This window comes from Onychomys torridus, chromosome 8 (assembly GCF_903995425.1).
Source record: "Onychomys torridus chromosome 8, mOncTor1.1, whole genome shotgun sequence".
In the NCBI taxonomy this organism is placed as follows: domain Eukaryota; kingdom Metazoa; phylum Chordata; class Mammalia; order Rodentia; family Cricetidae; genus Onychomys; species Onychomys torridus.
In genome coordinates, this window is record NC_050450.1 from 78,725,669 (window position 1) to 78,738,560 (window position 12,892).

The window sequence follows — 12,892 nt, forward strand, 5'->3', positions numbered from 1 at the left end:
AAGTGATGAAGCAGGACACCTTATGCTCTCCTTCGGGCTCTGTAAAAGCACATGGCTGTGCTTGTACTTCAAAGAGAAGTTACAGTAAGTGACAAGGAGTTTGAGGAAGAAATACGGCAGGAGAAACTTCCCACCTACAGCAGGATATCTGAGTTTTGTAGATGAGAAATGAGATTGGGGAGAAAACTCAAGAGTTCAGGAAGTAGAGGGTGCTAGGGATGTAATGGAGAGGACTAAGCGCGTAAGAGAGTCAAATTTGTGCTTTAGAAAGATAATTCTGAGAGGTGTGAGGGGTAGGTCCATGTGGCCAGGTGTGATGTAGAGGAAGAAAGGCACAAATGAGAAAGATCTGGAAACAAACAAAGAATGCTTCATTCTTCAAAGGGAATACATTTAAATGCTCTGGAAATAGTATATCTCCTGCTTTTTATTTGTAATTCACTTTGCTTACGGAAAAACTGTCTGGTGTACAGGCAGAGAGGTCAAAAGTGGCACTCAACATGTACTGGAGACCTGTATGTGACAACATGTATGTGACAGACACTGCTATATCTCAAGGATATATTGGTAAGTGAAGGAAAAAGGGTTAGGGTCTGATGTTTTTGGTTGACAGTGGTCTTGGTTAACTCAGTTCCTTCCTCTCTTTGTTTGCTAAACCCTGAGGGAGTACCTTAGTTTCCTCTGGCTGCTATAACAAAGATCTTTGACCTTGGTGATTTACAACCAATAGAAATGTATTGTTTGCTGTTCTAAAGGCCAGGGAGCTCAAGACCTAGGTGCCTTCAGATTCAGTGTCTGTGTGTCAAAGATGGCACCTTCATGCTGATAAGGCAGAAGCCAAGTTTCTCTGAATTTTCCTTTATAGTATCACTCATCACATTTATGAGGGTGGAACCTTCAAGGGCCCATTACTTAACGGCTCCACACCTCTTAGCACCACCACCGTGGGGGAGGGATACAAACATTAAGGGCTCATTCGTTCCCAAGTTGTCTCCCTGAGAAGCCATGTGCACTGGGTGGAAGAAGCTCATCCTTTTGGGTTCATGGAAAATCAGTCAGGGGGGAGTTTGCTGAAATTGCCTGCATCTTCAAGTGCCCAGGCACACCATGCTATCTTTTCCAAGAAGACAGTGAGAAGCAGTTTTTTCTTCTGCCCCTTAAGAGACACCAATGGGGTTTCTTTGTTCCTTGAAAATTTGTCTAGGGGGTGAGGTCCAGGTGTCCCTCTCTAAGTCCCTCACAGCCAGTGAGGTGAAATATTTCCTAGCTACAAACAGGAAAGCCTGGGTCCATCATACAGTGCTCTCAGGTGTGCAGGGGAATGCATGTCTTGTCCATCTTCCCAGCTAGCTATGATATTGGCACCCTTCAGAGGATCAGGCTTTTGTCTGTTTTCTTTCACAGCATCTTTTCTTGAGGCAAGGAATGAATGTTAACAGACTAGTTGTTTAAATATGTGATAAAGGAGGGAAAATATAAAGTGAAAAAGCTTCGGTGAATTGCAGTTTTGTGTGCTTTGCATAAAATGCAAATTACTTGAGGGCTACAGTCGCATGTGTCTTGCATTGCGCCCCTAATACTTAACAGTGTGTGGTGCTTGGAGTTTTAGTGAATAATGGAACACAAAGGGAGGAGAGCTAAACTGGAAACTATGTCGTAGTTAGGGGTGGTGCAGTATACAGACTATTTAGCAAACACATGTTGAACATCTACTATGGGGCAGGCGCTACATTGCATTCTGAAGGCGGGTAACACAGGCTAACTTCCTGCCCCCACCGAGCTTGCTCCGTTATTTATTCTCATTTCTCAGGAAGACAACAAAACAACATCATAACAAACTGATGAATACCATGAGATGAAGAAACAGGGTGGGGAGGCAGAAAGGAATTTGGTGATGAGTGAATAGGAACAAGGGAGGTATTTTATTCATAAAGATTTTTTTATTTTTTTGGTTTTTTTGTTGTTGTTTTGTTTTTTTGAGACAGGGTTTCCCTGTGTAGCTTTGCACCTTTCCTGGAACTCACTTGGTAGCCCAGGCTGGCCTTGAACTCAGAGATCCGCCTGCCTCTGCCTCCCCAGTGCCGGGATTAAAGGCGTGCGCCACCACTGCCCGACTAAGATCTTTTTATTTTAATATGTCTATGTTTGGCTCTGTCAAGCGAATGAAGATACTGGCAGAGGCCAGAGGAATCCAGTCTCTCTGGAGCTGGAGTTATAGGTGGTTGTGAGGTGCCCAATGTGGAGCTGGGAACCCAACTCCAACCCTGTTAGAGCAGCTATAGGCTTTTAACTGCTGAAACCATGTCTTTTCCCCCAGAGGTGGTTTTGACACAGCTACTGATCTGATTGTCCAACCTGCCCTGGAAGACTAAAAATCAAACTTAGAATTAGTAAAAGCCATCTAAGGTTGAAGGTGAAAGGCAGAGAAGGGGCCATGGAGACGACTCACTCAGTAAAGAGGAAGCAAGAGGACCTTAGTTCAATCTCCCAGAATCCATGTGGAAAAGGCCCTGCATGCCTGTAATCCCAGTGCTGGAGATGAAGAGGCAGGAGGATCCCTGCGGCTTAGTGGCCTCCAACCTAGCCAAATCTACAAGTTCCAGGTTCAGTGGGAGACTAATGTGTCAAAAAAAAATTAGGGGAGTTGCGGTGGTATTTTGTTCCCCAAAATATTGTACACCCTAATAAACTTATCTGGAGTTAGAGAACAGAACAGCCTCTAGATATAGAGGCCAGAAAATAGTGGCATACATGCCTTTAATCCTAGCATTCCAGAGGCAGAGATTCACCTGGATCTCTGTGAATTCAAGGCCACACTGGAAACAGCTAGGCATGGTGACTCACGCCTTTAATCCCAGGAAGTGATGGCAGCAAGCAGAAAGGTATATAAGGAGTGAGGACCAGGAACTAGCCTGGTTAAGCTTTTAGGCTTTGAGCAGCAGTTCAGCTGAGATCCATTTTGGATGAGGACACAGAGGCTTCCAGTCTGAGGAAACAGGATCAGCTGAGGAATTAGCAAGGTGAGGAAGCTATGGCTTGTTTTGCTTCTCTGATCTTCCAGCAATACCTGGCCCTAGATTTGTTTTTATTAATAAGAACTTTTAAGATTCGTGCTATAGGGAGTGTGATTGAGGAAGACACTCAACATTCATCTCTGGCCTCCACACGCTCATGTACACACACACACACACACACACACACACACACACACACACACACACACAAACCCACATGGGAGGTGAGGAGGGAAAGGGAATAAAGGAAATCTGGCACTGCATTTAGTATTTATAAAATCATTTTACTGATACAATGATATTATATGTGAACAGCTATGGCTAAAACATCTTGGGAATAACATTTCTAAAGTTATATTCCACAGGCATATTCTGTTTAATTCTTTACATTCCACAGGCTATTCTGTGCTTTTCATCATCTTGAAGATTATACACAAGACTGTGAAAGCTGTATTAATGTTTGTTCAGTTCTTTCTGTGTAAGTATCGTAAAAATGTCAAGTGTGTTGACCCTTCACAAAGTTACATTTTGCTTACAATAGAGAAATGTCGCATTTCTCCCTAGAAAAAGGATATTACTTTCTGATTGTGCAAGCACTTTATGAGTGTGCTATTTGACTCTCTATTTTGACAGCTGCCTTTCATTTGTTATTGCAGAGCCTCTTCCAGCACGTTCCTTCTTACCCTTTTCTAGCCAAGGTGGGGAGGGGTTCGGCATTTTCCAGAATTATTCAAATTTAAGGGTTTCTTAGGAAACAAGTTCCTAACTTCTTACTCTATACTGAAAAACAAATCAGTAGTGAGTATGTGTGTGTGTGTGTGTGTGTGTGTGTGTGTGTGTGTGTGTGTGTATGTGTATGTGTGCACGCCTGTAGAAATATCAGGACACTGAGCTCTTTGATTTGGGAATCTGTGCTACCCAGAATGATCCAAACACCTTGGATGGCTAGACATCCAGTAGGTGCTTAGTTGATTTGTGCTGAGTTGAAGTGTCAGGGCATGAGGAAGTATTGCGATTGTTCCACAGATGGAGACATGGAGGCTTTTGTATTGTATGTATAAGAGTGTGTTCTCTATGCTAATTAAGAAGCGATTCCCCATCATCATTCTATATACAGTAGAAAACAATGAGAACAGTGACATGTTTGAAACGTTGACTTCTGCACTGACAGACTCTCCTATACAAAGAAGCCGGTCTCTGATGCTAAAACACCAAATGTTAACGATTAAGACCCCCACACTTTTAGACAGGGACAGAGAGGCTCTTCTTCAGGTGACACAGCCTTGACTGCTCTCTGTCACAGTGGCTCACACAACAAGTCCACACTATAGACAGCAGCACCGGAGTGCAAGGACACTTGAAGAAAGGGTTTTAACAAATACACAAATGTTCACTGTGACGCTGATACAGGAAGAAACTTAAAATAGCCTAAGCTTTCATTAATAAGTTGCTGAACACACAGACAATAGTGTTCTGAGGCGGTAGCTTATCCAGACATTTGGAACACAATGGAAATGCCTATATTGTTATAAAAAGATGACCACAATACTCTAACTCAAAGGTGAACTTTAAGGGGGGGCATACTTGCCCTTGGGTGAAAATAGTTACTGAAATATCAGTGATGGCAGCTTCCAGAAAGCGAGATGGGCTATTTGTTTAACTCAATTTATTTCCACAGTACTTTCACTTTTTTGAAAGGAAAATAATTTTAAAATTCAGAAGTTTAAAAGTAACTGTAATTCTGACTTTCAAAATCATTTTATTTCTAAAACAGCCCAAGAAACAATTAGCTGTTGCCCTACTTTGCCCTAGTGCAGAGTGCTGGTCACATTGCTGGAAGCTAATGAGAATTCTGAGGGAACAAAGGAGTGAGGATGGCCAGGCCTTCCCTTGTTACTCTAGGAAAGCAAGACTTGGAGCATGACTGATGGCCAGTGCCACTAAAACATGCACTGGGAGGGATGTCATCATATTGTTCCTATAGCCCAGAATTTGAGGGGGTGAGTCAGTGGAGAAGCATGTCCCATGGATGACCCCAGTGATAGGGCTAATTTAAGTTACAGAATATCAACTTCCCCAAAAGTAACTCAGAGTTCTATCTGCATCAGAAAAGCATTCATGCTGAGCCCTCTTGAGAATCTCCAAAGCATCCATCAGTCTCTGATTGAGACTACAGGGAGGAGTCTCAATGAGTGCTCATCTGATTCAGCTAATTCGGAGGCTGAGCCCCCTTAGCTACATTCCCATGAGAAGCTCAGATGCACCAGAACCTGTGGAGTGCTTTTTGCTCCTGGGGAATTCTTCTCTGATGAACTAGGAAGTCCCTCATGATTGGGTGCTGGAGCCTTGCAGAGCTGACTAAATCTAATTGCTCTGCTGGGTGGTTTAAAGAAGCCCTGCAATCAAAGACTTGCCTTCAGCAATGGCCACTTCTCTCTGAACCTAGGCTTCCACACACAGTGGGGAATCTATGGTTCTCCACTTACTGGTAGCTTTCAGAAGATACTTGGTGCTGAAATCCCAGTGCTTGGGAAGCTGAGGCAAGGGGATACACAAGGAGAAGCTACCTCAAAATAACCTCTCCAAAGAAGACAGTTCATTGTACATCGCAATGTAGGGTGCTCTGCAACTAGCACTCTGAGTTTTATAGGTTTTGATTATGTATTTGACAGACACAGGGAGGGAATTGGTACAAGCAGCAGAGAGGTGGTGAGTGCCACACATACATGAACACATATGGACTAGAGACTGCATGCTTCAGGGTCCCATCTTAGCTTTCCTTATAAAACAAAAGAGGAAGCTCTCCAGTGGGGTAGGGGATCTCCTGAAAGGAGTCTACCTTCCACAGCATCACAGCATAGGTACTCTCTTATAAAAGTGTGAGTGCCCATTCACCTCTCAGAGGCTACAGGAACCAGCTCCCTCTGGGACTGCTCTCAGAACTATCCCCTCTGAAACTTCCTAGTACCCAGACAGCAGTGAGGAAAGCAGGTACACTTGCTCCAGCCAGTCTATCTTTCTCAGAGTTAATAACTCCTCGTCAGTCTCTATTTGACTGACTTTATGTTTGTCCTCAAGACATAAAGTAGGAATCCTAAGTGTATTCAACTTAAATCCTAAATCTTGAATTCAGAGAGGTATGACTGAGCACAATGCCTGAACGTATCCTCCACATACATTCCAAATACCAGGTAAAACTCAGTAGGAAACGTAGGAGCCAGTGCCTGATGCTGACACAGGAGCTAACTCACTGTAGGAACTCGGTGACTCATTTAGACAGTGCCTTTACGTGAAGACTCTCACACCGTGTTCTCGGGAGTGCTAGGCTTGCCTAAGCAATGCTGGGCTGCTTTCCTTGGCTCGAGGTCTTCAATCTGTTACAAGCAGCCTGGCAGTATTTTAAAAGATACCTTTATTTCTATCAGCTCTCCTTAGATGCTCCTACTGGCGCTGGTGCCCAAGCATGGCAAGCCACGGGACACAGCTGCTGAAAGGTCACAGAGCAGTTGGTGAGCAGTTGGGGTGATGAGGGGTGGGCCCACAGAGGGAGAAGAGTGGGGTTATGAGGAGGCCATGATTGACTCTGAGGTGTCCTCTGGATTGCTGTGGAATGCACAGCTGTGGACCCAGCTGCATCAACATAACGAAGGTGCTCAGTTGGACTGCACCCTCCCTCTGTGAGGACAGTAGGGAGCAGGGCAAAGGGGACTGGACATGGGATCAGAAGATGAGGTGTTAGTCTGAGCCCTGGGACAGGACGCTCTAGCTCTCTGAACCACTGTTTCTCCAGCTGAAGACATGAATGAAAATCGTCAATAGATCATCCCTACAACCATGCTCTTTGGTGTAAGTAAAATGAGGTTTGAAAGCATTTCATAAATGATAGAAGTCTCCTAATGATGCAAGCTAGATTGCGTCCTATGAGATATCAGTTAAAAAAAGTTGTATTTAGCAGCTGATGGGGTAGCTGTATAGCACTCCCCGCCCCAAGCTTTCTCAGATCACGCTCCTAAACTGTGATTAGAGAGGGGGATTATCAGAAAAGAAATAGTTCCCTATGTTCATATAAGTTTTCAATATAAAGTTTTGGTATAAAAACCACTACATCTAATATCAAACAATGAACTACATACTAAGTTATATAGACCTAATTATACATGAAGACTTATATGCATATAAAATCTAATTATATATGACTTCAACAAATGCAACTAATTATTTTCAAGGAACTAGTGTAGTGGCAGCTGATCTTTAACATGCACAGAAACAGCAGTTTCAACTTGACACCCCGCCCGGAGAAGGTGCTGGATTCCTGTTTCTCACGGTGTGGTGTCTTGTGTCTGGTTGTGCACATGGACTGAAAAGCCAGAAGACTCGGAAGTGCCATTTCCCATGGAAGGCCATCAGCTTTTCTGGTCTGTTAGCTCTCTGGGACAGTCCTCTTCATTCTCCTCTGAGCAGGACAGGTTCAGGACACTCATCATGGGATGGATCCAGGATGTGGTCTGTGTCACATGACTTGAGAAGAACAAGGAGTGTGGATTAGAATGTGAAAGACTCCCTTCCTACCCAGCCAAACACTTACTGATCCAGGGACACTGCTTCTACCCAGGCGCCAGCCCTGGGGACAGGAAGAAGCTAGAACTGGATCCTAGAGATGTTTCAAGGGTAACCATGAATGCAGATGAATATATCACCTCACACTCCCTTTTCCTCACCTGATGTTGTCTGTAAGCATGTCCTATGGCTGTCTAGCCGTGAGCATCATCTCTGGAGTCTGTCTCCTCTCTTCCTTTCCTAATGTAATAGTCTGGGACACTGAAATAGCTTCTGCTTCGGTTCTATTTCTTTCCTAATTCATTCTCCACTCCAGCCCAGAGACCTTCCTAAACGACAAAGCATACACTCTCACTTTCCCGTGGAACGCTAGGTTCTAACCGATTCTGGGTCCAACACATCCTACAGTGTGATTCTGGGCCACATTTCTCCTCTCTAGGAGTTACCCCACACTAACTCCAAAGAAGCAAATTCTCCTTAAGATTCCTCCCGTCTGAACCCATAGTCTTTGCTCTAATTTTCCTGTATTATAAATGCATGTCTATTGTCAGCCTCCCTGCTGCTACCTCATGGGCAGGAACTGTTTTTATCTCTGCTTTTGTGGTGCCTGATGCATTCTCAGAACAAATGACTAGCATCCTGAAGAGCACTGTGGGAAGAAGGGACAGAGCAGAGATGGGGAAGGGGCACTAGGGTAGGAGGTACATTTAGGGTGTGGCAGAGGACCACCAACCACACTCCCACCCAGTGGATGAGGCTCAGATTTCATACCTCAACTTAGCTTCTAGCTGGATGATTCTTCCACATCCACTACCTTTTGTCCAGCCCCTTGGGAGTGGTGGGGTGGAGTTGGAGGGACATTAATAAATTTATCTTTCCATAAGAGTAGATTACTAATAGTTTCAGCATGGGGTAAAGGACTTCAAGTACTTCAAGAGTCAATGTGGAGGTGACAAGGCCCAGGTTTCTTCATAGTCTCCAGAGTTTGAATGTGCTGGTAGAGAGGGAGTATGGTGAGGGATAATGAATACTAAAGATCAAGGAAAAACCCACATGGAAACTCATTATTGTAGACACTTCCTAGAATACATTCATATATAAAAGGTGTTTAAATTGTGTCACCTTATAACTGGGGAAAAATCTTGTATAGAATAGACTTTCAAATAAAAGGACCAGTGTTAGGTACTGGTTACTTACTTTGAGTTGATGGCAAGTGGGGTTCCATAGCTCCCTAAGCCCCAAACATTACAGGCTGTAGCTATTGCTCTTGTTTTCCCTCCAGAACTTGACAGAAGACCCTACTGCTGAAGACACTACATTATTGAGTCACAGGACATGGAGAAATCAAGCTGGTACCAACCTGGAAGCTTCTTCCCTAACTGGCTAGCTTTCATAGTACTGGAAGTTTCATGCACGCTGCCATGAGGGGAGAGTCTTCAACAGTCTTACCCAGCATGAACCCTGTGGACTACAATGACAGGTCTGTCAAGATACACATGCTGGTGACACCTATGTTACAGGAGTGACCACTCACTTTCTGATTGGATTTAAAGCTTGTTCCCTAAGATGGGGCTCATGCCTGGTACTGCCTATGGGGCTAAAAACTCTCTGGGTCACAGGCTGTAGAGAAGAACCTTCTACTATTATTCTACTAAATGGACATAGTAATAAATTGCCCCCTAAAGTGGTATCTTCATACCCATGTATCAGCACATCTCTCAACCCTCATCAGGTGATAAATACAGAAATCCACAAGAGCTTGACATGCAGACAGTAACATTCTGTGGAGTGCTCAGTGCTCAGCTCTAAATGGGACATCACCGCCCCCCCTCAACAGGGTGCAGGTATAATTGAGAAAGAGAGGACAGAAAGAGTCACAGGTAGTGAATGTCTGCAGTAGAAAAGTACTGGCTGGATGTGACAGAGCTGCTGCACTTATGAACTCACAGCAGCTGTGAGAGCAATGCATAGGACCTGCACAAGATCAGGCCAGCCGAAATCCCTGCTTAGACAGGGAGAAAAGCATGGAGTCCCACCTAGCTGAGGAGCTCCTGGCACCTGATGGCTGTTGGGAAGTGTGGTGGTATTGTGTTCCCCAAAATATATCGTGCACCCTAATATATTTATCTGGGGTCAGAGAACAGAACAGCCACTAGACAGACATAGAGGCCAGAAAATGGTGGCACTAACGCCTTTAATCCTAGCCTTCTGGAGGCATTGATCCATCCAGATCTCTTGAGTTTAAAGCCATATTGGAAACAGTCAGGCATGATGACTCACGCCTTTAATTCCAGGAAGTAATTGTAGAGAGCAGAAAGGTATATAAGGCATGAAAACCAGGAAGTAGCTGGTTAAGCTTTTAGGCTTTTGAGCAAGTTTGGCTGAGATCCATTTGGATATGAGGACACAGAGGCTTCCAGTCTGAGAAACAGGATCAGCTGAGGAACTGTCGAGGTGAGGAAACTGTGGCTTGTTCTGTTTTTCTGATCTTCCAGCATTCACTCCAATACTGACTCCAGGTTTGTTTTTATTAATAAGACCTTTTAAGATTTGTGCTTCAGGGAAGGGCAGAGTCAGTTTTTTCTTTTAGGGATTTGGCTCCTGAGGCTACCCACACTCCAGTGGATTGTCCTACATTCATGTACAGATAGTGCTAAGTAGACTTAGTGAACTTGGCGGGGGGGGGGGGGGGGGGGGCGAGAATAAAAAAGAGCGCATGAAGTTGGGAGAGAAAAGTCATGGGGTGGGTAAGGGAGGAATGGGGAGGAAGGAAATGGGGAATGGATTTCATCAAAGCACATTGTTGGCATGTCTGAAATTATCAAATAATAAATAAATAAAACCTTAAAAAAGGAACCATTGTTCTCTCAGCAGTAATTCATATTCCCACTCTTTAAAATGGTTTAAAGGGATTTCTCCTGAAGGCTCACCTTACTAGAGCATCTGCTTAGCCCTGACTCATTTCATTTCAAGGCCTTTTTGTGGCCTAAACTGAAAGCACTGGTAAAGAAACATTAAGGAGTGTAGCCAAGAGGGCTGGAGCACCACTGCAAGCTGAGACGGACAGGTGCCATCCTGCACAGAGCACATGTTTAAAAGAAGTGTGGTGGGGAACTGCTTTGTGGATTTGGCAGTCTCAATATCTAGAGATTCAATATTTACCAGCACAGACAGTTACAATGTATCGGTGCAGTTCAGAGGGTGTCATTTAAATTATTTTAAATACTTCTTCCCTTATAATGTTACCTGAATGGGGAGTTAAGAAAACCAAGAATAATTATCTGCAGAATAAGTTCAGGTACATGCTTTGATATTTGATGTTTCACAAATGATATTTTCATCCTTGAAATATTAACTATGTAATCATATAGACACTTGTAAATTGGTAACGCAGAGTAAACAAAAGCAAGATGTCTAAGAAAAGATATAGTTACTGACTCTCTGCAACTGATATTAGGAAGCTCTACCTGAAATCTGTTCTTGTTAGTAACCTTCATCAAGACTTTTTTTTAAAATTAAATTTATTCATTTATTTTATGCCTTGACTGCAGTGTCCCCTTTGTGCTCCCCCCTCCACCAGATCCACAAATCCACTCTTCCTCCGTTACTGTCTAGCAAAGGGCAGGCCTCCCATGGGTGTCAACAAGGCATGGCATACCAAGTTGAGGTTAAGACTAAGCTCCTCCCCTTGTATTAAGGCTTGGTAAGGCAGCCCTGTATGAGGAGTAGGTTCCCCAAAGCCTGCTGAAGCACCAGGGACAGCCCCTGCTCCCTCCCACTGCTAGAACTCCCCCAAGTGGACCAAGCTACACAACTGTCACACAGATGTAGAGGGCCTAGGTCAGTCCTATGTGGTCTCCTTAGGTGTTAGTCCAGTGTCTGTGAGCACCTATGAGCCCAGGTTAGTTGTCTTTGTGGGTTCCCTTGTGATGACCTGGCTCATAAAACCCTTCTTCCCTCTCACCAACAGGATTCCCAGAGCTGGGCCCAATGCTTGGCTGTGAATCTCTGCATGTGCTTCCATCAGTTACTGGACAAAGGCTCTCTGATGACAATGAGGGTAGTCACCAATCTGATTACAGTATATGGCCTGTTTAGGCTACCTATCCACTACTGCTAGGCGTCTTAGCTGGGCCATCCTTGTAGATGGAATTTGAAAAAAAAATCATCCTGAGTGAGGTAACCCAGACCCAGAAAGACAAACATGGTATGTACTCACTCATAAGTGGTTATTATCTATAAAGTAAAGGAGAACCATGCTACAATCCACAGCCCCAGAGTAGGATAGGTAACAAGGAGGGCCCAAAGAAAGATACACGGATCTCCCTGGGAAGGGGAAATAGAAGAAATCTCCTGGGTAAACTGGGGTGGGTGGGGAGGGGAACATGAGGGATCAGGTTGGGGGAGGATTAGAGGAGGAGAGTAATGAAAGAGATGTCTTGATGTGGGGTAGTTCAGGGTCAGGTAGAAACTTGGTACAAGGGAAACTCCCAAGAATCATCAAGACTTTAATGCAAAATATGACCTCACTCAAAGGTCATACTATAACATATTTTGCATACTGGAATTTATATTTGTTTGACTAATCTTATGTTTATAATATAGTTTTCTGCAAAGATAGATGCCTAAGATAATAGCTTGATTTCACTGGTAAAGAAATACACACACACACACACACACACACATCTCTAAATACCAAACATGTAATACCTGTAACTGTTTACTGGAAAAATAAAACGAAGGCAACAAAGAAAGGCTTTTGGTGCCTCAAAGTCTACAATTGGATCTTTGGAAACAAAATAATACAAAATGATCAGAACCCATGAAACAGAACTTCTGAGGCCCAGGTGGCGTGTGTAAAGGGCTTGACAAAGAACACACGTTCAAGAAATGATCACAGCTAGTTTTATTGATACTTAGAGCTTTTTGATTAGTGCAAGAACACCTTGGAATTCTGCATACAGTGCTGGAGCCAGTCTTGAGTCCACCATTCAATTTTATGTCTTAGTGAGCACTGTGGCTAATGCTCTTTGACATAATCAGTATGATGAGATAATCCTAGATTTACTGGCTTGGAGAACATTCTAGTATTAGAAATACTCCCCCCCCCCCCCCCGATTTGTGTGTTTGGCAATTCAACTAAGGATGGAGAATAAATCAGTCCAGCTGACTACTCTGTTTAATTAATAAAGACCTCACGGTTCATAAAGGGAGATTTTGCTGTTCAGAATGAAAAATTTAGCGGGCTGGTAGATAAATGAAGCTAACTACGAGACACAAAAAAGTCCTCATCTGAACACACAGTATCCCTGGCAAATGTT

The 12,892-nt window shown here is 43.8% G+C and overlaps 1 protein-coding gene across 4 annotated transcripts in view; it reads right to left on the reverse strand.

Annotated features, from left to right (window-relative positions):
• Positions 1-3,277: 3,277 nt before the first annotated feature.
• Stxbp4 (syntaxin binding protein 4) overlaps positions 3,278-12,892 on the reverse strand; it is a 158,232-nt gene continuing 148,617 nt past the window's right edge. For all 4 annotated transcript variants that reach the window (XM_036196284.1, XM_036196283.1, XM_036196285.1 and 1 more), the window contains one exon: positions 3,278-7,532. In XM_036196284.1, coding sequence (XP_036052177.1) covers positions 7,418-7,532 — 115 coding nt within the window. In that variant the 3' untranslated portion in view covers positions 3,278-7,417. The remainder of the gene's footprint in view (positions 7,533-12,892) is intronic.